This window comes from Rhinoraja longicauda, chromosome 1 (assembly GCF_053455715.1).
Source record: "Rhinoraja longicauda isolate Sanriku21f chromosome 1, sRhiLon1.1, whole genome shotgun sequence".
Lineage (NCBI taxonomy): Eukaryota > Metazoa > Chordata > Chondrichthyes > Rajiformes > Arhynchobatidae > Rhinoraja > Rhinoraja longicauda.
The window spans coordinates 40,281,918-40,309,772 of record NC_135953.1 but is presented as its reverse complement, the minus strand read 5'-3'; the positions used below and the strand labels follow the sequence as shown (position 1 = coordinate 40,309,772).

The following is a 27,855-nucleotide window of genomic DNA, read 5'->3' as shown; positions in this document are numbered from 1 at the left end:
CTATGTATTTCACCATAGCCAAAATAATGTCTTCCTCTCAAAGATTTTATTATTTGGAGCCAAATTTGAATACCAATAAGCTCAATTTCAGTGCCACAAACTACCACAGATATTACTGGTTTAAAATTCTGTTTTCAGAAACAGTGTTGTGTCCACTGAAATGGGAAGAGTGACTGTGATGGTAAAGGGGAATGGATCACCAACAATAACCATATAACAATTACAGCACGGAAACAGGCCCGTTCGGCCCTACCAGTCCACGCCGACCACTTTCTCTGACCTAGTCTCATCTACCTGCTCTCAGACCACAACCCTCCAATCCCCTCCCATCCATATACCTATCCAATTTACTCTTAAATAATAAAATCGAGCCTGCCTCCACCACTTCCACCGGAAGCTCATTCCACACAGCCACCATCCTCTGAGTAAAGAAGGGCTCAGAAAGTTGGGAAAGCTATCTATTTCATAAGCTTACGATAGATAAATAATTTTGTTGGACTCTATTTGTAGATCCATTATAGACTTCTATAACGAAGGATGCCAATTGGCACATTACACCAATGTTGGTGCCCCAGCATCTCTGAAATGCATAGCATTTGAAATATTCGCAGTGCAATTGCTTTGGTACCTTGGTAATTCCTGGGTAATTTGAAAGGCAGCAAATGGTTCAACAACATGTGCGATGCTTCAGTGTTAGTTGCCCAAAAGGCAAATAGTTGACAACTTTAATTATGTAAGATGGACTAAGTTATGTAATGTACCAGGAAACAGAAAAGCAAATCCATCCAATGGCACACAATGAATATTATTGCAAAATACTCAGTGCTTTTGGAACCAAAGGAGTTTGATACCCAAGAGGTGAAAAGAATGTGTTTTGTAACAGCTGTGTGAGGCAATAACTTACATAAGATAATACACAATCTGCTAAGTCTCTGGCCACCTTGAAATACCTCTATTTTCTGATGGCAATATTAAAGACAAATATTTTAAAAATGCATATCCTGAGAGATAAATGAACATTAGCTCCCTATGACCAGATTAATTCTATGCCTAAATATTGTTGGTAACGTTCAAAGGGGTAATGTAAATTAGCATTTCCAACAATCTTTAATTTTCAATAATATTTACTTTCAAGTATTTAAATGAAATCATGTACTGATTCAGACGATCAATTTAATAAAATAAAGAATTTTGATTATAGCACCAATGAAGGGCATTTTCTGCAATTCATTACAACCAGTTAATTCATTCCGAAACAAATCCTTAATATTAAAACTTTATAAAATGGCTTCGAGAAGTAACAATTTTAATTACCTCCTGTGTGCCACTCGCAGGGTCAGTCATTGCTATCACAGAGAAATCTCCGTATCTGTCTCCATTGGCGTCAATTGACACCTGGCCTGCTATGCCTGATAAATGGAATGCACCAAATAATGAAATCAATTAAATTTAAAAAAGTTCTTCAATTCCAAATGAAACAAGAGATGATTCAACAGATTGATGAAGAAATATACAACAGGAAATCCCATTCTTCTTCCAACATTTTTGTTGGCATTCCCAAATAAATTGCCATTGTTTTCTAATGCCTGCGTTCATTCCAGATACCACATTGTTTTCTAATTTAGCTAATAGAATGCTGGATAATTCCAGCTTTGAGAACACATGACTTGTCTTACCAATAATTAATATCAGAGTCATTAAAATAATTTTGCCTTTGTTTTTTTTAGGCAAAGGGATTCTGAATACAGTCCAATTCAAACATAGATTTGTCTGAAATGTGTTTGGACAGACAGAGAAAATTCCACACCACTCCCTCTGGTACGCCATGATGTGTTTCTCAAACAGGCCATGAACTGTGTCCCTTCCAAAGTTCAATTATTGAAGAGTTCACCAACAGCTAGACAGAACAATTTAACAACTTGGTTATTTCCAGTTTGCCAGATCAGCCAGATGATATTACTTTTCCAGTTGCCCAACTCACAATACTGATACGTGCCCTTCCTGGCATATGTGTAGCACATTAGCCCCATAGAACTTCACTGCAAGCATTGGAAAGAGTTCTGTATTATTCACTCTTCAGAATGTCTTCTACATTTCAATTAGATCATCATTGATCTTAGGCACAAAGGTCAATTCATCTGTTACCTATATGCCAACAAAGATTAATCTCAGTCTAGAGAGTTCCAACTGGTTCAAATTCCACAGCCTGAGGATGTTTCTGAATTTTTTTTTCTTTTACATAAAAAACAAAATTGCTAATTTCACTTTAGAATTCCCAGGCTGTTATTTTTAAATTGTCACTTGTTATTGATGCCTTATCTAAGTTTCTCTGTTGTTCTGTGGAACACTAAAGGGCAGAACACATTGTAAGTTGTCCAAAGGTCCCTAATAAATATTGTTAATGCAGATTGGAGATGCATGTAATGCAATAATGATGGAAGATTTTAAATATAAATTGGGTAGATCAAATTGGTAGTAATAATATGGAGGCAAATGCATGCAACATCAGTGAGAATATTTTCATGGAAGCCTGAACCAAATAGAGAACAAGCCACTTTATTGTGTAATAAGCAGGGGTTAATTGATAATTTGGTAGTTACCAGGGGAACCTGGAGAATAATAATTATAATGTTGGAATTTTATATAAAAATTGGAAGTGATTTCATATAATCTGGAACAAAGGGGTCTAAATAAAGCACAACAAAAATGTGAGAGGCATAAGGTGGAAATGGTACATTAGGAAACAACATTAAATAGTCAGATGATAAATAGTATTTATATATAAACAGTTGGAAGAATGGTCCACTCTTGATAGTATTAAAGGTAGTATTAGTTCATAGAAAAAGACCTAGCTGCAACCGAACCCAGGTTTCTGGCGCAGTGAGGTTGCAACTCTACCACTGCGCTGTATATTAATTTTTATACTCAAGTTTTCTGAGGAATTGTTTCTTAAAATGATGTTGGCTATGTAAAGTAAATTGCAAGATCTGCTTCTAAGGAAAAGGGTTGTGACTTTATTACAAGATCCTTTATAAATAATTCTCACCTGGTTGCCAAGGAGCCTTACATCAAGAGGAGGGAAATTATTTGAAAAATTCTGAGACAAAATTTATGTTCACATGGAAAAGCAGGGGCAGAATAGGGATAGTCAGTATGGTTTTGTGTAGGGGAAATTACGTTTCACAAATCTGATTGAGTTGTTTGAGAAGGTAACTAAGACGATTGATAAAGCAGCTTGGTAGGCACCGTATGTATACATTTACTTCAGCAAGACTTTCGAAAAGAAAGAAGAATTAAGAAACGCCAATGATGGGCCTGTAAGATTGTGCATGCAATGCCCCTTGGAGGATTTTGTGGTGGATTTTCTATGTGGGGACCTGAAATAAAATCACAACCCTCATCCTTCGCAGCTGTTCTTGAAATTCACTGAGTGTAACTTACATCATTCTACTACCACTCTAAGAAACGGTTCTCCAGAAAACTTGAGGTAGGACAACATGTTGTGCCTGTACACAACATTGGTCAGGCCACATTTAGACCATTATATACAGTTCTGGTTGCTACATCGAAGGTAGTTTGTGGTAGCTTTCGAAACGGTCCATTAGACATATGCCAGGATGTTACCTGGAGTAGAAGGTACCAGAAAAAAATTAGGGTTTGTTCTCACTGAAACATAGGAGGCTGAATGGTGAACTATATGGTGAAATGGTTTATAATAGTCACCGACAGGGTCGATCGTCAGAATCTTTTTCTCAGGTTAGGAGAGTCTAAAATGAGAAGACATAGGTTGTAGGTGAGAGAGGAAAAATTTTAAACGCATCTGAGGGGTAATTTTTCACATAGAGGGAATGAATTGCTGGAGGAGCTGGCAGGGGCAGATATGATTATAACACTTAAAAGGCATTTCGATAGGTATTTGCTGAGAAAAGGAGTAGAACAATATGGGCCTAATGCAGGCAATTATATTAGTATACTGTAGATAGGCATCACAGTCAGTATGGACAAGTTGGGCTGAGGGCCCTGTTCTGTGCTGTACAACAGCATGATACAATAATTTTAAAAACACCATTTTAGGAAATTGAAAGGATTATTCAATCCTTTACACTTATCTTGCATTCTAATGAACTAAGCATTTTCTTAAATCTTTAATTGCTAGCTTTTTTGTACTTACGCCATTGGACTGAATCACATTGTGAAATTAGATTTTTGTTTTATATGCTTTTTAAATATTTTAAATGATTCCTTCAACATTTACTACACAATCCGGACAAGAAATGTAAACTGAGAAATGACAACTGAACAGATTTGAATTAACCTGTTTTAATCTAGAATCAGAAATAATCTGTTCCCCTGTTATTAATGAATTTATTTGCATTTTAATTCTCTGATTTCTATCAGAGCTAACTCTTATGATATTTGGCTTAAGTTATCTGTTTTGGTCAGGTTATTAAATGTTGTGTTTCTAACATTTGTTCTGAGACGTGTTTAGCTTTAAAGAACAATTGAAGTCCTTGAAATTATGTCATTGGTATATCGAGATGGGTATAGTTTTACATGACTACTTTACCTTCAAAGGTTGTATTCCACATCTTCTGTACAATCTGTGATCCATTGGTTTTACTGTAACCCCGCTTCAGACAGTCTTGAAGTGCTTTGGCATAAAGAACAATGGCATCATGGAACCCCTCAACAAACATGTTTACCTGCAGAAGACATAGCCAGTTTGAGCAAATGGAACAATGTGAACTAGACGCAAGTTTAACACAAATGAATGAAGATAATTATGCATAAATAATTATTTGAGGATCCATCCTCACATCAAAATTAGTTAGCAGTGTTACTGTGAATATGCTTCATAAAAATATCAGAAGTTAAAACTTCAATTTGTTGATTTGAATTTTACTTTCACTGTTGAGTCATTGTATAGCACACAAATGGGCTTCTCAGTCCACAATATTAATTGGTGCAAGATTTTCACTGTACAATAAATTAAACTGAAACTGAATGATTGTTTTGCTCTCTACACCAATCCCATTTGCCTGCATCCTTCTATGCCTTGCCTAGTACAGAGCCTGTCTAAATATCTTCTAAAGATCCCTGTGACATTGCTTCTGACCACCATCTCCTTTGATAGCAAGTTCCAAATAGAGTCATTGGGTCATACAGTGTAGAAGCAGGCCCTTCGGCCCAATTTGCCCATACCAACCAGGATACCTCGTCTCCACTTGTCCTACCTACCTACATTTGACCCTTATCCTTCTAAACCTTTCCTAGCCATGTACCTGCCCAAATATCTTTTAACTGCTGTGATAGTCCCTGCCTCAACTACCTCCTCTGGGACCTCATTCCATATATCCACCACCCTTTGTGTGAAAAAGTTGGCCCTCAGGCTCCTATTAAAATTTTCCCCTCTCACCTTAAAACTATGTATTCTGGTTCTTGATTCCCCTAGTCTGTGTATTCATGGTATTTGATATCTGATACCCACTCAGTTATGGGAGAAAAGATGATGAAAGTTGACAGCAAAGACGATTGCTATTAAATCAATGTCTTCCTTTAAGATCACAAAGTCAACTACCTGCAGAAAGTGCCCTAAATATATAAACATCCTGACAGATAGCGAAATTAATGTAGATTATTAAAGAAATGCTGCACATTACTACAGAAATTGGAAGAATGCAAGAATATAAACATGAATAAGGTAGAGATATATAATTCGGTACATCAATCCTAATCCTGAACCTGGATGTTTATCAGTATCTAGTGCAAGAAAATAACTGCAGATGCTGGTACAAATCGAAGGTATTTATTCACAAAATGTTGGAGTAACTCAGCAGGCCAGGCAGCATCTCAGGAGAGAAGGAATGGGCGACGTTTTGGGTCGAGACCCTTCTTCAGACTGAAGAAGGGTCTCGACCCCAAACATCGCCCATTCCTTCTCTCCTGAGATGCTGCCTGACCTGCTGAGTTACTCCAGCATTTTGTGAGTATCTATTGCAAGATTGATATACTAAATACTATTGTGGTGTATTAACCAGTCACTGTGCACATGCCAACTGCTGTATTGGTCCTTGGTCAACGGTTACAAAAACAATAGTGCCCATCGCAAAGGCATTAGGCAGCATGTTATTTTTAAAAAGGAAACCATTGAACGCAAATGAACTTGGGTCCAGCTCCAAAGATTGTTGGGGATAGAGGTAAGAGGTAAGAGCACAAGGAGGCCACTTTAGGTTACACAGCTGCACGGTATGATGTGCTACCAAAGTATGGTTTCACAGACACTACCCAATGACAATTTACTCTATAAACAGGAGATGAACAAATAAGTTTGTAATTATATGTGTATTCAATCATAAAATAATCTATTCAGGAGTTTTCTCTAGCTACAAGTAATACTGAAAGTGGAATTGCTGCATGACTGAATTTCTAGGCATGAATGAGTGATGAATAATTTTAAATATGTTAGCCGTTTCTTAAATATTTAGCCACATGATCACTAATCCACATGATCATGGACAAGCTCTCAGAGGAAGTGGTAGAGGCAGGTAAAATTACAATGTTTGAAAGATATTTGGACAGGTATATAGATAGAAAAATTCAGAGGAATATAGGCCAAACATAGGCAAATGGGACAAGCGTGGGTAGGCTACTTGAGCAGAATGGAGAAGTTGAGCTGAAGGGCACTGTGTCCATGTTTCATGACTCTAAACTCTATTCATCCATTAGGTTAACTTCCATGTAAATGTTCAGCCTCATCTATCAGTGTGAAACTAGTATGATCATATTGACTGCACATGTGTTTCAATTACTTACTTTGGCGAATGTTGGTAGTATATGCCAACTAATTTAACAAGTAGTAAATCTGAAGTGACCCTCACTATTTTGTATAAGAAGGAACAGATTCACACAAAAGCAATCTAGATCGCTGCCCTCCCTGTCACTCTGATTTGCAAGCATGCAGACCCCTAGATTTCTAAATATCATACAAGCAAGGTCCTTGCAGGTTACACTGAGTGGTCTGCAGCTCATAGACAATAGACAATAGACAATAGGTGCAGGAGTAGGCCATTCAGCCCTTCGAGCCAGCACCGCCATTCAATGCGATCATGGCTGATCACTATCAATCAGTACCCCGTTCCTGCCTTCTCCCCATACCCCATACCCCATAGAGTTAGACAAATGAAGAACTTTCACACAAAGGGTGGTGGGTGTATGGAACAAGCTGGCAGATGAGGTAGTTGACACTGGGACTATCTCAACATTTAAGAAACAGTTAGACAGGTACATGGAAAGGACAGGTTTGGAGGGATATGGACCAAGCGCAGGCAGGTGGGACGAGTGTAGCTGGGACATGTTGGCCGGTGTGGGCAAGTTGGGCCGAAGGGACCGTTTCCACAATGTATCACTCTATGACTCTATAAGAACTTCCTCAAAGTGATGGTGAGAAATTCTGATCTTTTCCTTTACCTGGCACAATAACAGTATAAAAGTAACACAGAGAGACATTTAGTATAAGAAAATAACTGCAGATGCTGGTACAAATCGAAGGTATTTATTCACAAAATGTTGGAGTAACTCAGCAGGTCAGGCAGCATCTCGGGAGAGAAGGAATGCGTGACGTTTCGGGTCAGAAGAAGGGTCTCGACCCGAAAGTCACCCATTCCTTCTCTTCCGAGAGGCTGCCTGACCTGCTGAGTTACTCCAGCATTTTGTGAATAAATACAGAGAGACATTTGATGAGAGAACGCTACGAATTCAGTCAGAATTTTCCGTCATAGGAAATACATTAGAATAGAGCAAAAGCAGATATAATCTATAACTAAGATTAGTTTCTGAAGTTCATTACATGTTATGTTAATAATGTACAATATCCCATCATCTATTCCTAATAATGTAAATGTGCTGGGTTGTATGAATGAGATCAATAACAATGCCTTTTTCTAGTTTGAGAAAATTATTTTAACATCATTTTCTAAAATGTGACCATCAGAGGATTCTGCTCTTTGAAGATTTCCTTTCAAGTATCAAAGCTCTTTTAATGACTCCATTTGCACGGGCCTCAAAGGGACTATTCTAATTCACTCAACATAATCAGATGGGGCAGGCAATTACAGAAATGGTAAGACAAAGTATGGAAGCAGGAAAATGAAATGTATTCAACGTAGGAAGGAAGTGTAATCCATGTGTAATCCATGTATGATACTGAATTAATTGGCGATTATGTTGAAAGAGACTAGTGGCTTCATTGATAAAATTTTACGAAACATGCTGAATTATTCAGTCAAAGCAGCAAAATGCAAGTTGGCGCTAGCCTTGCAGCTGTTTCACAGCTCCAGCGACCAGGGGTCAATCCTGACCTCCGGTGCTGTCTGTGTATAGCTTGCGTATGAAGAGAGTTAAGAATCAAAGGTGTTGAATGGTCATGTGTACCAGCAACGGAACAATGCAATTCTTACTTGCAGCTGCTCTACAGATCCATTAACGCAATAACATACAAATAAGTTACTGTACAATAATTAGTAATACAATAAATTGATAATCATTAGTATCATTAGTGTAATCGGAGCATTATAGTGCAAAACTGAAGTACGTGTAAAGTCCATAGTAGATCATAGTGGTCACGGAGGTCGGGTTGTGGTTAGTGTTGCGCAGTGTTCAAGACCCTGATAGTTGCTGAGAAGAAGCTGTTCTTAAATCTGGAGGTCAAGGTTCTCAGGCTAATTCTCAGACAAGATAAGAGCATGGCTAGGGTAGTGTGGGTCTTAGATGATATCCCTTCTATGTTGGGAGATCAATATCAGTACTGGACCGGGTTTCTGTAGCCTCCTTCATTCCTGGGTGTTCAGGTTACTGAACCAGGCCATGATACACCCAGTCAGTGTGCTCTCTACTGTACGGTCTACCTGGCAACGTGCTGAATCTCCTCAAATCTCTGAGGAAGTACGTGCTTTGAATAGCTTTCTTTGTGCTTGCATTAATGTGCTGGGCCCAGCACTGATCTTCAATAATATGTGCACCCAGGAACTTGAAGCTGTTGACTCTCCACTGCTGTTCCAGTGATGAAGCCAGGTTTGTGTTTCCTCAGATTTCCCCTCCTGACGTCAACAATTAGCTCCTTGGTCTTACTAACATTGCAAGCAAGGTCATTGTACAGGATCAGATTATCAATCTGTGCCCTATACTCTGTGCCCAATACTCTGACCTGTTATTCATCCAATATTGGTGGTATCATCAGTGAATTTAAAGATGATATTGTCAGATGATTTAAAGATGTCTGGCTATACAGTCATGGGTATAGATAGAGTAGAGCAGGGCTGGACACAAAATGATGGAGTAACTCAGCGGGTCAGGCAGCGTCTCTGGAGAGAAGGAATGGGTGACGTTTCGGGTCGAGACCCTTCTTCAGACTGATCAAACAGTAGAGCAGGGGACTGAGCAAACAGCCTCAAGGTGATCTTGAGGTCTCGATATACTACCTGTATTCTCTGAGTGTCCTGGTTTCCTCTCACATCTCTTAACTGGCCACTGCTTACATACTGCTGTAAGAGTAAGGGTGGGGGAAACGGGTGGAAGTGGTGCCAATGGATATGTATTATAGACAGTGTAGATAGGGAAATAATTAAGGAAATAGAGCTGATAGCATTGCTCTGAGAGCTGGTACAGACCAGAGTCCAAATGGCCTCCTTCTGTGCATAAGGAAAATGGAAATCTCTGAGGATAATAGAAATGAATTTTAGGAGTGTGGAACAGCTCTATAATACTGCATGTTTAATGAGAGCACAAAGGAATTTCCATTCCATCTTAAAATTCAAACAAGGCCACACAAGAGTGAAATCATAAAGTGCTTATCCTTTTTAAAAGCTGGATAGAGGGTGGTGAATCTGAGGAATTCTTTGCCCCCCCCCCCCCACCTCCAACAAAAATCTGTGGATGGGGTATAAAATTACATTTGTAAAAATAAGACAAATCTCCTTTTGTTCAGCAGGACTTTTAGGGGAATGTGGAATGAAGGATAAGAAGCACAGATCAGCAATTACCTAAATGAAAGGGAAGCCAGGTCCCAAGCGACCGAATGCCCTTCTTTCCTTTTGATTCTTATTCTAGCACTGGGAGCTTTGCAGAGAAAAGTCACAAGGCTGACCCCTAGTGTCAGGGGTTTGAGTAAGGAAGGAAGTAAAGCAGAGCTTTTCAGTTTAGAAGTCTGTCAAATTGCCTTATAGAAGAATGTAAAACAGCTCAGGGTAAAGATAAGTTGAGCTCCACATTAAAAAAAATTAAAAATTAAACTGTGGAGCAAGGGTGAAACGTGCTAAGAATTTAGTAGAAAAAGGAACTGCAAATGCTGGTTTATACCAAAGGTGTACACAATATGCTCGAGTAACTCAGCGTTAGGCAACATCTCTGAGGAAAATGGATAGGTGGTGTTTTGGCTCGGGACCCTTATTAAAAATGACCATTCTTTAGACTAAGAATTTAGATTGTTTCTTTTCTCACCTTTACATAAAAAGCAATGGTTATGGAAATTGGATCGAGTGATAATTGCAAATTTGAGGAAAACAAGCAAGTTGGCTAACAATAAAAGGTATAATAAATTAGTATCTCCTGGATTGATAAATTAAATTTTTGTGTCTGTTTTTCTCAATCCTTTATTATTCGTTTGTCCTATGATATTCACTTCAGGTGAATGAACCTGCCACAAGTTTTTGGGTCTTTTTTCATTCCAATATGGAATTCCATTGCTAGTTTATTTACAGAGAAACCTTGTTTAAAGAACTGAACAGAATTCTCTCTCATCAAATAGAGCAGATTCAGAGGCAAATTATCTTATAAGGGCCTAAGGAATAGGAGTAGAATTAGGCCATTCTACTCCGCCATTCCATCTTGGCTGATCTATCTCTCCCCCAAACCCCATTCTCCTGCCTTCACCCCAGAACTTCTGACACCTGTACTAATCAAGAATCTATCTATCTCAGCCTTAAAAATATTCATTGACTGGGCCTCCACAGCCTTCTGTGGCAAAGAATTCCTCAGATTCACCACCCTCTAACTAAAGAAATTTCGCCTCATCTCCTTCCTAAAAGGCCGTCCTTTAATTCTGAGGCTATGACCTCTAGTCCCAGACTCTCCCACTAGTGGAAACATCCTCTCCACATCCACTCTATCCAAGCCTTTCACTATTCTGTATCAAGAATAGTGAAGACAAAGTACAGTTCTTGTTTGTTCTGTGACAGGCAAATCCATTAGTTAAATAAATCAACAACAAGGCACATTTCAGGAAGAGGTTACTCAGGACTGTAGCTTTTGCAAGTAGAACTTGAATAATGTCCATCCTTAAACTACCAGTTGAACATTCGAGGGTATTTGTAATGTGTTAAAAAGCTACCACTGAGTTTATTCTTAAAATCATGTCTACAAAGAATCAAAAAATTGTTTTAATGAATTTGAGGTGGATTATTTTTATTGCTAAAATCAGGCTTTCCTCCAATATTTTTATAATAATACAGCCTTGGGAAATCCATTTAGTTTTATGAAATAAAAGTCTCTCACTTGGAAATTGATGGAATACCTTTAATTCCCCGGCTGCTTGTAATGCCAATTCTAATCACAAATCATATAGAAGAATGGCCAACATGGAAGCACTTACAATAAATCTGGGTCTTACCAATTATGTCTAATACCTACAATGACATTGTGCACATTCCTTTCACATGGTCTCCACACTTGTGCAATTTTCATGCCAAATTCAAACCTGAGATCTCTATAGAATTATTTCACAGAGAAAAATGCATAATTTTTATTTACATGTGGAAATGTGTAATGAAGTAATGGAAGCTTGCACAAATATTCCCCTTCACCTAGTTCTTCAACAAAGCCTGTTCTCTGTGGCTGAGGGTGGGTGGGCTGAGCAGTAATGTCAGAGATTATTTTAAATCAGTGCCTTTCATACCAGTCAAAGGAAAAGATAAATTTATCTGAAATGGGACAAGTAGAAATTTAGTCCCTTTCTATTCACTCAATCTCAATATCATTACCTGAATTGTAATTGAAAGGATAACAAAGCAGACTCCAACTTTAGCCCAAAAGTGACAATCAGCTCTTGCTTTAAATTACTCGGCGGACTGTGAGCACAGATTGTGTGCTCACATACTGCCCTATAGTTCCTGATGATACAGAAATTGTCAGATGCCGACAGTCAGAGAAAATGTGCTCGGGGGAGGGGGAGTGATGGGGGAGATTAATGGCTGTGAGTATTAGCCATCAATGGACTAAAGGTACTTATTTTTCCCAGCATAGAAACATCAACGACTAGAAGGCATAGCTTTACGGTGAGGGGGGGCACAGTTTAAAGGAGGTGTGCAGGAACTTTTATACAGAGTGCAGAAGGAACTGCCAGGAGTGGTGTTTTGGAAGCAGAAATGGTGGTGGTGTCGAAGAGGATTTTAGATAGCATATGGATAAGTGGCGAATTAAGGATAAGGATCACGTGCGGGCAGTGGGACATTAGTTTAACTTAGCATCATGTTCTGCATGGACATTGTGGGCCGAAGAGCCTGTTCTTGTGCTGCACTGATCTATGATCTGGTCCACAGACGCATTTTAATAAAATGAAACAATTTTTTAAATCCGAGACGCTCCCTCAAGAAGGGTCCCAATCCGAAACATCATTCATCCTTTTTCTCCAGAGATGCTGCCTGACCCACTGAGTTACCCCAGCACCTTATGTCTATTTCTGAATCCACAGTTGGATGTAATAGAACTAACTTGCAAGACCTTTATTTTCCCCATTTCCATTTAAAATTACAATCTTTTACTTTACAACTGGACAAGTAAGACCATCAGTATATACTGTGATTGCTAAAATGTTAAAATCTTAACCTTAACTTTACATGATAATTATTTAAAGTTGTTCAGATGATGGGTAAACATGCACCCTTCTAATGTGTTGCTGGCCATATATAAATCATAATTATGACGCATTGACTTTGTTGTTTAGTACGTATTTTGACCTAATCCTAACATTTTTTATTTCATCAAGAGATTAAGGACTAACAAACACCAAAGTCAAAGCTGAATCTATAATGTTAGTCTCAGGTGCAGAAGATGAAGTTTGCTTTTAAAACCCAATTAGAAACTGTCCAAACATGACCTTTGATCAGAAGTAACTAGAGAAGGATTTAAAAAATCCTGCAGGTACAGCAGGCAGTGAAGAAAGCTAATGGCATGTTGGCCTTCGTAACGAGAGGATTTGAGTATAGGAGCAAAGAGGTCCTTCTGCAGTTATATAGGGCCCTGGTGAGACCACATCTGGAGTATTGTGTGCAGTTTTGGTCTCCAAATTGGAGGAAGGACATCCTTGCTATTGAGGCAGTGCAGCGTAGGTTCACGAGATTAATCCCTGGGATGGTGGGACTGTCATATGAGGAAAGATTGGAAAGACTGGGCTTGTATTCACTGGAGTTTAGAAGGATGAGAGGGGATCATATTGAAATGTATAAAATTATAAAAGGATGCAAACTAGATGCAGGCAAAATATTCTCAATGTTGGGGGAATCCAGATCCAGGGGCCACAGTCTAAGAATAAAGGGGAGGCCATTTAAAACGGAGGTGAGAAGAAACTTTTTCACCCAGAGAGTTGTAAATTTGTGGAATTCTCTGCCACAGAAGGCAGTGGAGGCCAATTCATTGGATTAATTTAAAAGAGAGTTAGATAGAGCTCTAGGGGCTAGTGGAATCATGGGATATGGGGAGAAGGCAGGTGACAGGTTACTGATTGTGGATAATCAGCCATGATCACAATGAATGGCGGTGCTGGCTTGAAGGGCCAAATGGCCTCCCACTGCACCTATTTTCTATATATAATCAGGTGCACAGTAAGCAGGTTGCAGGAGGATAGATAACAAAATGGGTTAATTAGAACTACATTTCATTCACTTTGTCTTGTGATGGGGTTCCTATGCACTGTTATCACACAGATCCTATCCAACACAAACCCTGGCTTCAGATATTTCAGCATCTGTGATGGTCAGTGCTGTCAGTTCCCCCATACATCAGACAGCAGAAATGACAATAACATAATTCATAGAGTAAATTAAATCTGGAAGACAATGCTGCTTCTCTTCTTGTCGTTTTTCAAAATACATACCAAAAAATACTTTGCTAAAGGATTGAAACATGCATGAAAATAATAATAAAAAACAAGATGCGTCTTGATCTGCTGAGTATTTCCAGCATTTTCTGTTTTAATTTCACATAATATTACTTTGGCAAGATTGCCTTGACAACCCCTGGCAACAGGTTCCTGCCCAGCTCTAGGCTTGAGATGTGGATGCAGTAGATGCCATTTTTAGGTATGATGGACCTTATTAAGGTTCAGGTATCTCCCATATTGCTCTTCTGAGGTTCAGGTGGAAGAAATGATTCCTGAAGACTGTGCAGATATGGTTTATTGCTGAGAGCTTTCCCACTGTTCTCCTTCAGGAAGCATGTCCCACTCTGCATGTCCTCTGCTCACTCCCCCTATTTAGGCTTCACGGAGAACGCATACAGCCACTGTCGCAAATGAGAACAGCTGGTGTACACAGAAGCCAGAAATCATGGACGTTCTTCAGCACCTACCATGCAACTCCAGGTGGACACCTGCAATATGAACCAACCCTAGAAAGTATCTCTCACAGCCAGAAGAGGTCAAGCAGTAACTTAAACAAAAACAGAGCATGCTGGAAATATTCAGCTGGTCAGGCTGCATCGGTGGAGAGAGCAACTCAATTAGTAGATTGATGACATTGCTCTAATTTAATTTTGTTTTCCACCATCTGCAGTGTTTTGCTTCTCATGCAGTACGTAACCAATGAGGTTAGAATTTGTAAGTTATAGGACCAGAATTAAGCCATTCGGCCCATTAAGTCTACTCCTCCATTCCATCATGGCTGATCTATCTTTCCCTGTCAATCCCATTCTCCTGCCTTCTCCCCATAACCCCTGACACCCGCACTAATCAAGAATCTATCAATCTCCACCTTAAAAATATCCAATGACTTGGCCTCCACAGCCTTCTATGACAATTAATTCCACAGATTCACCACCACAGAATTTCCAAGACAACCATGCCAGCATTTGCTGTGCCATGTTAAAATTCATGCTGCCAATAACAAAATGTACATCCTCATATGTAATTATCAGTCCTGCCAATATTCCAATGTCATTTTAGTATCAGCATGCCAAAACAATCTGGACTTAGTTTGGTGCCAACGATAGGAAGTCAATGTAAACCTACAGTAGCACTCATTGCTTTCGTGAACCCTGTCCTTGCTGATGTTGGACCTGATTAAACAAACAAGCAGTGGACAATAGAAAATATATCACAGCTGCTGGATCTTTTAAGTTTTAGTTTTAGTTTGTTCTGATTTGTGAAAAATTGAAGAGCGCAGGCTGATAGCTGAAACTTTGTTGTCTTTAAAAAATACCACTTTACTTCCCATGATTTTAAAAATTATTTTCTGCAACTTTTCCACTATATGTCAGATATACATAGAATAAGCCTGTGCTTCATTTTTACTCATGATGGTATAAGAATAAGTTGCAGCACCTTCTCCTCGTTTAAATGAAGACAATTGACATCAGCACGTTGTCTGACAACAGAGAAGCACCACCTAATGTGCTCTAACAAGATACTCGCTTCATCTAATGTTATTGCACATTTTCCATTATTGTTACTGTACAAGATTTATGAATGAGAACACTGACATTTTTCCTTTCCTTGTCTATACTGCTGAGGGAAGTAGTGACTCTCCAAAAGTCACCAATCATCAAAGACAACAGTGGGTTCAAATCTCGTATGTTTTGAGCTTTATGATCCAGCAACATACATACAGAATTCTGCACTTGTCAAGTAATTAATGCGAGATCTCTTTAAAATAAACCCCATTCTCAGTAAATTAACCTGTTTTTTAAGTCTTTATTCATATGTGTACTGTAATACGTAATGTAATCAGTGTCTATGAACTATTGAAGAAAATATTAAGAAAATCAACTGAAAGCCAAAATGAAGTTATGGCTTTTGCAAAACCTTTTTATGGAGAAAAAAGAAATGCATAAATGGAGAGAGCTATAAAGCCAGTTTAAGTATATAGGACTACCATTGCTGAAATAAATTTTGTTGATGGAGAGGCACTATCATACACACACTTTTTGTCCCCTTATTTAAGATCGATTGGCAATGGAGGCAGTTCAGAAGAGCTTCACGAGGGTTGAGTGACAGAAGTAGCTAAAGAAAATGGATCTATATTTTTTGAAGATGAGAAGAATGAGTGGTAATCTCATTAAAACATACTGAAACATGATGGGTGTTTTCACGTGATAAAATCTTGAATGATGGCACATAATTACAGGATAAAGGGACTGTCATTTAAAACTGAGACGATTGATTTAATCTACACTTCACACTGCCTCAGAAAAGCAGCCAACAGAATCAAAGACTTGTCATCTGTTCTTCTCCCTGCTCCCATCTGGCAGAAGATACAGAAGCCTGAATGTGTGCATTACCAGACCCAGGATCAGCCTCTTCCCCTCTGTTATCAGGCTTTTGAATAGTCCTTCCACAAGCCAGGGTAGTGTCCAAAGCACCTCTATCCCATTGTAGACATTGGATTTTGTCAATGGAAGTGATGCGCTACAATGCTGAGAACTACATTCTGCACTCTGTATCTTCCTTTTGCCCTATCAATTACACTTGGGTTTGATTTGATAGTGTTTATATGTAGCATTTTCTGATTTGAATGAATAGCACGCAAAACAAAGCTTTTCACTATAACTCAGTACACGTGACAAAAATAAACCTAATCCTAATGGGAACTTCGTCTGGCAGTCAAATTACAAGTAAGAAAGTAGAAGGGTTGAAAGGTGGTAGAGAAAAGATGTAGACACAAAAACCTGCATATGATTTTCAATGATTGTACGGAGGGTAGCATGTAGATGAGATCCAAAATATATTAGAAAAACTCATTATATATGAAAAATATATATTAGAAGAACTGTTTCATTGAAAATGAATTGATCTGAAATAAAAAGGCTGTTTCTCTCTACGCCAATGCTCCCTATCCTGCTGAGTGTTTCCAGTATTCTCTGCTGTCATTTTATTCTTCTTCTTGCAAGTGTTTGTTTTGGTGAAACCCAAGTTTTCTTTCTGGTATTGCATAATGTGTGTGTAAGAAAATAAATAAATTCCACAACTTGCAACAATATTGCAGTATAAGGGGGTGGCTCCAATCCTTTGCACCCTTTCCTGTGTTTAAGATGCATTGCCCTTCAGTCAAAGTGTGTGCTTCAAAGAGGAAATAATGAGGATGGATGGGAATGCTTAACTCAAGCATTCTGGTTAAGTGATGGATGAAAGGATGAGAATAATCATTCTGGATTATGCCCTTGAAAATTCACAGTTCGGGCAGGACCCATACTTTGTTCATTTTATTTGGTGTAATCCTGCTTCAATGGTACTTTGACCGCTGAATAGAGCCATTCATTGTGACAAATTATCCAGTGTCATTCTAAAGAATTCCTTCCCATTCTTATAATTGCAGGAGATACAAAAGCCTATCTATCAGTAGTCAGCACTTGCCTTAAACACATGAAAGAACAAGTCATCCATTTATGATTTGATATGTTTCTACATTCTTTGCAGCAAATTAGTTACAAACAGGGATTGTAATTTATTAGCATACCTCTTAGGTCCAAATTTATCACAGAGGGCAAAAAAAGATCAGCATGGTGCAATCTTTTCCACAGATGCCAGGGAGTTCCACTGCTGAGTGATGGAATGACTTATGTCCCATGACCAATTTAGATCCATTCACTGTTCGCTTTTTCTTTAAGAAAAATATGTGCAATATGTCCACTTTCAACGCCAACATGAGCTCGGTATATCTGATCTGTTCAGATAGTATGCAAAACAAAGCTTCTCACTGTACCTCCGTACATGTGACAATAATACATCTAAACCTGATTTATGTTTTGTTTCTTCTTTGAAGCTGAATAGATCATTTTGATTAGCATAATTTGTTGAAATATATTTACATGTTGCTGAACAGTGAAAGGAGAAAGTAGAACGACCAGGGCTCAAAATGTGAAATGTTTGCTTTTATACAAGTCATTAAAAAAAAAATTGGTATATTCCTGTGTTACTATGCATAGGTACAGTAATAGAGGTGTGGTAAAACAGAATTATGGAGCTGGTACCAAAAATTGTTGTATTCCTATTTCACCAGTAGAAGTTAAGAACTTGAAATGAATACATCTGCTGCCACTGAAAGCAGCTGCACTACTATTAAACCCAACTAGTTCAAGAATGAAACTTACTACCTCCATCTCAACTAGTTTTTATGGGATTCAGGCTTCGTACCATGGTGCTGAATAATTTTCTTACAGATTCATTTGTGATTGACTACACTAAAAGTAGTTGCATCTGCATTAACTGCTTCTTCTGAAATTCTTACGTTTGACTTCAAAGTTGTCCTTCAACTTATGTTGTACTCTCACTTAAACCAATGGCAGCTATTTTACATGGTGTGATCCCACAGATAGCAATGAATCGACAAAACAGTTTGTCTATTTTCAATGGTATGGATTGAAGAAGTGTTATTGGTCATAACAGCCATACAATTTAATGTTCTTACTTAAACTGATGAATCATTCATTATGTAGACCAACCGGATATCATAGGTAAATCTGCCACTCTCTCATTTTAAAGTTCTTTAAAATAAAATGGACCGACAGAAGGTTTCTAGGAGTTTGTATTGCAGTTTCCGATATACATTCCCAGGTGGACAAGCATCTGGAAAACCATGGAATTTTATAAAATTACCCCTTGAACTTAGAGCAAAAGGAATTTTTGTTACTTTTCCTTCCTAGTTAACTTGTTTATTCTTTATGATTTATGTCCCCCACTCTCTTCCTAAATGTACCTTGACCATTAAAATGGCTGACATCCATATTCATGATTTTATCACAGCCAGTGGGAGTCAAGCCAGACAGCTTATGATTGATTGACCATCTGACATTTCCTCTTTTCCTGTTTGAAAGTAATTGGCCTTCTCTTGAGCCTCAACAACTTCAGCATGACTAAGATAAACGACTCACCTAGCTAAAGACTTAAACAAATGGAGCCTCTTCCTCACATTCTGGATCTCGCGTCTTCTGCATGCTTTAGTTCAGTGTGCATTTAAAGACACTTACATGATAATATTTGTAATGACAAATACGATTGACAATATAATATAATTCTATTACGTTCTCTTTACTGCATGTGAACAGTATGAACTCTTACCATGACAACAGCACTTGTAAAAATCCAGGCATTGGTTTAATTTGCTTGAGAGAAGGCATACTCAAAGCACTGTTTCAATTTGAAACTGTAAATTATTAATAGGTTATTGATACTTGCTACATTTTGGCAGAAGTTTTATTTTAACAGTTTACAGTTGTTATTGACCCCAAATTGTCTCTGAGGTTGGTCATGCTGAACCTGTCCATTCTAAAGCATTGTTGACCACTTTTAACTGGAATATTGCTACCGCAGTAATTTAGTGAAATATGCTTTGGTTGCATTTGTTGCAGGTAGCTCCTGCCCAATGGCAGCTTCTGATTACAAATTCTAAAAGGCATTTCTTCTTTCTTTTTATGCAACTTGACCATTTTGATGATGACCTCGAACAGTCATTTAAAGTTTGCTGCTTGGATAGTATGCAGGCTCAGTTTCACTTTCCTGTTGCTAGCTTTAGAGATACAGTGCAATAACAGGCCTTTCAGCCCATCGAGTCCGCGCTGACCAGTGATCCCCGTACACTAGCACTATCCTACACACTAAGGACAATTTACAATTTTACCGAAGCCAATTAACCTACAAAACTGCACGTCATCGAAGTATGGGAGGAAACTGGAGCACTGGGAAAACCCGCGCGGTCACAGGGAGAATGGATGAACTCCATAGAGACAGCACCCGTAGTTAGGATTGAACCCTGGTCTCTGGTGCTGTAAGGCAGCAATATCGCTTTAGCATGCTCTCTCTGCTCATAAATGGACACATCCAGCCACTCACATTGGATCGTTAAATGCTAACATAATCACTAAACATACTCTATTTGCTTAGGTTCTCACAGTATTTCTGAGATCCATCTGAAAATTCATCCATTTGTCATTTGAAGCCAGCCGTTGTCAGCCTCTGAAGCACTATTTCCTATGTGCAAGGTTAAAAGGGAAGCGTTTTGCTAGTTCACAATGTTTCAGCTCTTCCATGCGTGTCAGCCAGAATATGGTTTTGTGACATCTGTGGGATGTCAGATAAGTAAAGGTTATATTTAATAATTCTAATATAATTGCCATTGCCATGCGTCAACTACAAAGCTGCAGGCAGTCACAAACTCCCTCCATCTGTTTGTTACTGCACTTAAATCTAATTGAAATGAAATGGCTAGATGCATCGGTTAAACTGTACTTTTTTTAAGAATTTGCGGTGTAATTGAAATGTACATTATAAATGGTCTTAATTAATCCTTGGCATATTGTTTTCTTCTATGTATTTAGTTCTGTTACTGAGCTTGTTGAATTAAAACAGTTACTTATTTGATGGCTCTGCCTGGCCTTCAGCTAAAGGAAAGGAAGGAGGCTAAATAGCATTGTTATGTTGGGACAAACCACAGAATGAATAATATAGAAAAGAGGAAATGCAGATGCTGGTTTATAGACAATAGACAATAGGTGCAGGAGTAGGCCATTCGGCCCTTCGAGCCAGCACCACCATTCAATGTGATCATGGCTGATCATTCTCAAACAGTACCCCGTTCCTGCCTTCTCCCCATACCCCCTGACTCCGCTATCCTTAAGAGCTCTATCTAGCTCTCTCTTGAAAGCATTCAGAGAACTGGCCTCCACTGCCTTCTGAGGCAGAGAATTCCACAGATTTACAACTCTCTGACTGAAAATGTTTTTCCTCACCTCTGTTCTAAATGGCCTACCCCTTATTCTTAAACTGTGGCCCCAGGTTCTGGACTAACCCAACATTGGGAACATGTTTCCTGCCTCTAACGTGTCCCACCCCTTAATAATCTGATATGTTTCGAGAAGATCCCCTCTCATCCTTCTAAATTCCAGTGTATACAAACCTAGTCGCTCCAGTCTTTCAACATATGACAGTCCCGCCATTCCGGGAATTAACCTAGTAAACCTACGCTGCACGCCCTCAATAGCAAGAATATCCTTCCTCAAATTTGGAGACCAAAACTGCACACAGTACTCCAGGTGCGGTCTCACTAGGGCCCTTATACTAGGGCCCTTATACCAAAGATAGACACAAAGTTCTGGAGTATCTCAGCGGAATTACTCCAGCATGTTGTGTCTATCACAGAATGAATAAATCAGCATCTGCAGTTCCTTCCTACACAGAATGAATACATTTGCTACTCTATATAATAGTCTTTTATACGTTACGGTCTAGTCACATAGGTTCCATTACTGTGAATATTCATAAGTAGCGTGCAAAATGGTAACATGGTTGCCCAAGTCAGAAGAACATGGTTTCAAGCCTCATTGCATAGCTTGAAAATTGTAATCCAGGCTAGCACATGGGTTCTGCATTGCTGAAGGGCTGTCTATTGGATGTGACATGAACTTAAGTGTCTGTGTGCTCAGGTAGGTAGGTGTAAATCATGTTTTCATAATCTTTTAGAGAAAAAGAGGTAGCTTATCATTGTCATCTTAGCCAATTTTTATCCCTTATTATTCCAATATTTGAATGAACAAAATAACAATAGAATGCAACATGAAAGCCATTGCAGCACTGACAAAAGAAAACAAGAACAACTGCAATACTGAAGCAAGGTTTAAAGGCTTGACGAATCTTTCAGGTAATTTTCTACCTATTTTCTCTGCAGGATACCAGTCTAACGGCTTAGCCGAACAGATTTTCTATGAGCTATGTGAGTCAGAATATGTGTGCAAATTATTTTTATTTATAGAAATAAAAGTGACATTCCCATCCTGACCTGCCGATTAAAACATGCAATGTTCATAGAATATGACAGGCTACTGTTCTACTGCCAAACCTGTAGAATTGTATTGTGAAGCTCTTGTGAAAGGGCAAAAGCTCCTTTAACAAGTAAGCTCCCTTCTCCCTCTCACTGTAGCTGCTCCATCTCCATCTATCTATCTATCTATCTATCTATCTATCTATCTATCTATCTATCTATCTATCTATCTATCTATCTATCTATCTATCTATCTATCTATCTATCTATCTATCTATCTGTATATATCTATATCTATTATTAATTTACTAAAACTCTCGGTTTGTTTGTGTTTATGTGTGTACCATGCCCTCTACACAGACAAAACGGTACACGATAGCGCCCCAATTTCAGGGGAGTGGGGGATGGGAGTGGGGGTGGGGGGGAGGAGAGAGGGTGTATGGGGGTGGGGGAGGGGAGTAGGGGTTGGAGGGGAGGGGGGAGTGGGTGAGGAGGATGGAGGGGTGAGGAGGGAAGGAGTGGGTGAGGGGGGGAAGGGGAGGGGGAGTAGTGGAGGGGGAGGTGGGGAATGGAGCGGGATGGGAGTGGGGGGTAGGTGTGGTGGGTGGAGGAGAGAGGGGGAGTGGCAGTGGGGGAGTGGGTGAGGGGGGATTGAGGGGGAAGGAGTGGGTGAGTGGGGGAGGGAGGGGGTCATATACGAATATAAAATATATTGTATCTCAATATATATTAATCTCTTGCAGGGAAGGGCGGTGTGGGGGGTTTGACTAATGCCCGGGTTGAGGGACGGGAGGGGGGTGGAGGACATGGGGATGGGAGAGTGGAGTGGGTGGGGGTTGGGGGGGGAGTAGAGTGTGGAGGGGAGGGGGGTGGTGGGGTGAGTGGAGTCGGGGAGGGGGTGTGGGGGGGAGGAGGGGCGTGGGGAGTCAGGGGGAGTAGGGGTGGGGTAGGGGTGATGGTGTGGTTGAGTCGGGGGGAGGAGGGGGGAATAAGGGGGATTGAGTGGGGGGCGGGGTCAGAGAGCTAGAGCAATACAGGAGAGGCTTTGGGTCCACGGCTCGCTCTGACTGCAGCGCTGATGCCACGGGCTGAGGTGAGTGGAAACGTCTCCCCTTCCCTGTCCCCCCTCTACGAGGAATCACCCCGTACACGAGCATTGTCCTTCACACTGGGGACAATTTACAATTAACAGAAGCCAATTAACCAACAAACCAGTATGTATTTGGAGTGTGCGAGAAAATTGGAGCAGCCATAGAAAAACCCACGCTGTCACAGAGAGAACGTACAAACTGTGTACAGACAGCCCACCTAGTCAGAATGGAACTTGGGATTCTGGTGCTGTAAGGCAGCAACTCTACTGCTGTGCCACTGTGCTGCCCTAAGCATTTCCAGCAGTTCCTAATTTTACTTCAGATTTCCAGTATCTGGTATATTTTTTTTTTAAAGACACAAGGTGTTGGAGTAACTCAGCAGGTCAGGCAGCATCACTGGCGAACATGGACCAGTGACATTTCGGGTCGGGTCACCTCTTCAGACTGAACTGAAGATGGGTCTGGCCCCAAAACATTACTATCCATATTCTCCAGCGATGCTGCCTGACCCACTCCAGCGTTCTGTCTCTTTTTTCGTAAACTAGAATCTGCAGTTCCTAGTTTCTCTATTTGATATATTTCCTTTTTTGATGATACTAATAATAGGGATAGATGAAGTAGGTTTGGAAGGAGAGTATTGGCCAGTTGGGCTGAATGGTTTGTTTCCTGGGGGCAAATTTTGTGTCATTCTATGCAATACAAATCTATCAATCTTTTCTGGTAAACTATATAATATGATATCGAAGCAAAGCAGATCGGCAGCACTTCAGCGCACTGTTAATGATTAGCCAGCCGGGATGACTCACTGTTCAGAGTTAGAGGGATATACCTGTGAGCAGCTGCACAGATTACCTCATAAACCAATACAGTAATGGGTAGCATGATCATAGCTAGACAAACATTGTGAGATGTACCAACGTTCTTTGCTGATAAAGTGAAAAGTTATAGCTGGTTAAACTCCCAACCACGCAAATACACATACGCATGGGTTACTAAGCCATTGACTCTGGATTTCTCAGTTATTTACAATATATATTAACAATTTAGATGAGGGAATTACATGTGACGTCTCCAAGGGTGACTTGGATTGGTTGGGTGAGTGGGCAGATGCATGGCAGGTGCAGTACAATGTGGACAATCGTAAGGTTATCTACTCTGGTGGCAAGAACAGGAAGGCAGATTATTATCTGAATGGTGTCAGATTAGGAAATGGGGAGGTGCAACAAGACATGGGTGTGCTTCTACACCAGTCATTGAAAGTAAGCATGCAGGTACAGCAGGCAGTGAAGGAAGCTAATGGCATGTTGGCCTTCATTGCGAGAGGATTTGAGCTTAGGAGCAAGGAGGTCCTACTGCAAGGCCCTGGTGAAGATCACACCTAGATTATTGTATGCAATTTTGGTCTCCTAATTTGAGGAAGGACATTTTTGCTATTGAGGGAATACAGCATAGGTTCACCAAGTTAATTCCCGGGATGGTGGGACTGACATATGATGAAAAAATGGGTCGACTGTGCTTGTATTCACTGGAATTTAGGAGGATGAGAGGGGATCTAAAAGAAACATATAAAAAAAATTAAAGATTGGACAGGCTAGATGCAGGAAAATGGTCCCGATGTTGGGGGAGTCCAAAACCAGAGGTCACAGTTTAAGAATAAGGGGTAGGCCATTTAGGACTGAGATGAGGAAACATTTTTTCACCCAGAGTTATGAATCTGTGGAATTCTTTGCCACAGAAGGCAGTGGAGGCCAATTCACTGGATATTATCAAGAGAGAATTAGATTTAGCTTTCAGAGCTAAAGGAATCAAGGGATATGCGGAAAAGGCAGGAACGGGGTACTGATTTTAGATAATAAGAATATAATAATATATTCCTTTATTCGTCCCACACCGGGGAAATTTGCAGTGTTACAGCAGCAAAGTGGATAGCACGAGAGCAAGAGATCATTCATTATGAATAAAAGATACATAAATTGTCATCGGTTTTCTGTGTGTTCTTAGCTGTTATTGTTGACTCGTCTGCTGGGAGCAGTGCTGGTTGTGCAGTCTCACAGCAGCGGGAAGGAAGGACCTCCTATATCTCTCCATCACACACTTGGGGTGAAGGAGTCTGTCACTGAAGGAGCTACTCAGTGCAGTGACAGTGTCCTGCATGGGGTGGGAGTGGTTATCCAGCAGCGATGTTAGCTTTGCCATCCTCCTCCTCTCTCCCACCGCCTGCACTGAGGCGAGGGGGCAACCCAGGACAGAGCTGGCCTTCCTGACCAGCTTGTCGAGTCTCTTCCCTTCCGCCGCTGAGATGCTGCTGCTCCAGCAGACCACTCCATGGAAAATGGCCGATGCATCCACTGAGTTGTAGACGGTCCTTAGGAGTGCCCCCTGCACTCCAAAGGACTTGAGTCTCCTTAGCAGATAAAGTCTGCTCTGGCCCTTTCTGTATAGCGCATCGGTGTTTTCAGTCCGGTCCAGTTTATTGTTGAGGTAGACACCCAGGTACTTATAGGAATCCACCTTCTCGATGTCCATTCCCTGGATGTTTACCGGTGTCGGGGGGACCTGCCTGCGCCTGCGGAAATCTACCACCATCTCCCTGGTTTTCCCCGCGTTGATCCGGAGGCAGTTCCGCTGGCACCAGTCCACAAACTCCTTGATCAGTTCTCTGTACGCCCTGTCCTCGTCGCCCGTGATGAGGCCGACGATGGCAGAGTCGTCAGAGAACCTCTGTAGATAGGAGTCTGCAGAGCTGTGCCTGAAGTCCGCAGTGTACAGGGTGAACAAGAATGGAGCTAGCACTGTTCCCTGCGGAACCCTAGTGCTGCAGACCACCCTGTCCGAGACCAGGTCCTTTGTCCTCACATACTGTGGTCGGTTGGTGAGGTAGTCCAGAATCCAGGATGTGAGGTGGTGATCCACTCCTGTGCGATCAGCCATGATCATATTGAATGGCAGTACTGGCTCAAATGGCCGAATGGCCTACTCCTGCACCTATTTTTCTATGTTTCTATGGTGCATCACAATATAGGGAGAGTGGCATGTACTTTCAAACTGGCACATTACGTATTTTAAATAGCTTGATTTAAATATCTGTAAATGTAATTATAAAGTTTCATACACACAACTCTGGAGTGCAGAAGGATATTACTTAATCATTGTGTCTGCAGCTCTTTGAAAGCAATATCCAAAGGGCTCCTTGTTCTTGCCCAGTGGAGCTACAAATGTCTCCATTTGAAATATATATCCAACTCCCTTTGAAAGTTAACATATGATCCACTTCCATGAACTTTTCAGGCACCATGATGCTGCTTTGAAGTTATGATGCAGCTCTATAGGGCTGATTTGGCAGCATTTGGAGGATTGTGTTCAGTTCTGTTCACCCTGTTACTCGCTTTGGAAAGGGAATATGCCAAACTCCAAAGAACAATGTTTACACTACATTTGTAATCGTCTTTAATGGATGTCATACCCAGATATGTAATCTCGATTAATACGCACAGTGGACTCCACATGGCAAAAACAGGCCCAGATATAATTTTTTTAATTCTAACTTCAATGGTGAAAAGGAGAATGAAATAAATTCCTCAGTGCTGAATGTCAGACATTCATTTTTTTTAAAAACTTTAAATGAGCAATGATTCATGACTCCATTATTTCCCATGACAAAATATTCCATTCACCACTACCTTCTATATGAAGAAATCATTTCTAATCTCTCCCATGTAAACATATGGATCAGAAAATCATGAAACTGCATCCTTGCAGTGCCCATTTTGACTGTCTATCAATTTACATGGATGAACAAAGCACTCTGCTGATCACAATCAAGTAGCACATGGCAGTATTTTTGATCAGTCTGAAGAAGGGTCCCGACTGAAAATGTCACCTATCCATATTCTCCAGAGATGTGGCTGACCCGCCGAGTACTCCAGCACTTTGTGCCTTTTTTTTTGTTGTAAATCAGCTTCTGCAGTTCCTTGCGTCTCCTCTAATTTTTGTAAGATTGGTTTGTGCAATACCATGCCTCTAAACCACTTCATCTCTTGTGGAGCTCTTGAGCTGAAACCCTGCAGTGCCTTTTCAGATATATATATTCAACTAACAAACTTTGAGATTATCTTTGAGATTATCTTTGAGATTATCTTTCATTAAAGAGGATAGCCACACCAAATCCACCCAAAACTTCATCCTCAACATTGATGGTCTCCCAGTATCCACCTCACCTCACATCCGGAATCTTGGAATCATCCTTGATCAAACCCTCTCCTTCGACAAACACATCAAACACATCACAAAGACAGCCTTCTTCCACCTCAAAAACATTTCCCGTCTCCGTCCATCCCTCTCCTCCACAGCTGCAGAAACCCTCATCCACGCCTTCATCACCTCCCGTCTGGACTACTGCAACAGCCTCCTCTATGGCGCACCCTCAAAAATCATCAATAAACTTCAATACATTCAAAACTCCGCTGCCCGTCTACTCACACACACCTCGATCCGTGACCATATCACCCCCGTCCTTTATAAACTCCACTGGCTCCCCATCCCCCAGAGAATCCAGTACAAAATCCTCCTCATAACCTACAAAGCCCTCCATAACCTGGCCCCATCCTACCTGACCGACCTCCTCCACAGGCACACTCCCACCTGCACCCTCCGCTCTGCCGCTGCCAATCTCCTATCCCCCCACATCCGGACCAAACTCAGATCCTGGGGGGACAGGGCTTTCTCCATCGCTGCTCCCACCCTATGGAACT

The 27,855-nt window shown here is 40.4% G+C and overlaps 1 protein-coding gene across 3 annotated transcripts in view; it reads right to left on the bottom strand.

Moving 5' to 3' along the window:
- Window positions 1-27,855, bottom strand: part of npr3 (natriuretic peptide receptor 3) — a 76,120-nt gene that overhangs the window by 22,393 nt on the left and 25,872 nt on the right. For all 3 annotated transcript variants that reach the window (XM_078396036.1, XM_078396026.1, XM_078396045.1), the window contains exons 4-5: window positions 4,568-4,703; window positions 1,315-1,409 (exon numbers count right to left, since the gene is read on the bottom strand). In XM_078396036.1, the coding sequence (XP_078252162.1) occupies window positions 1,315-1,409; window positions 4,568-4,703 (231 nt within the window). The remainder of the gene's footprint in view (window positions 1-1,314; window positions 1,410-4,567; window positions 4,704-27,855) is intronic.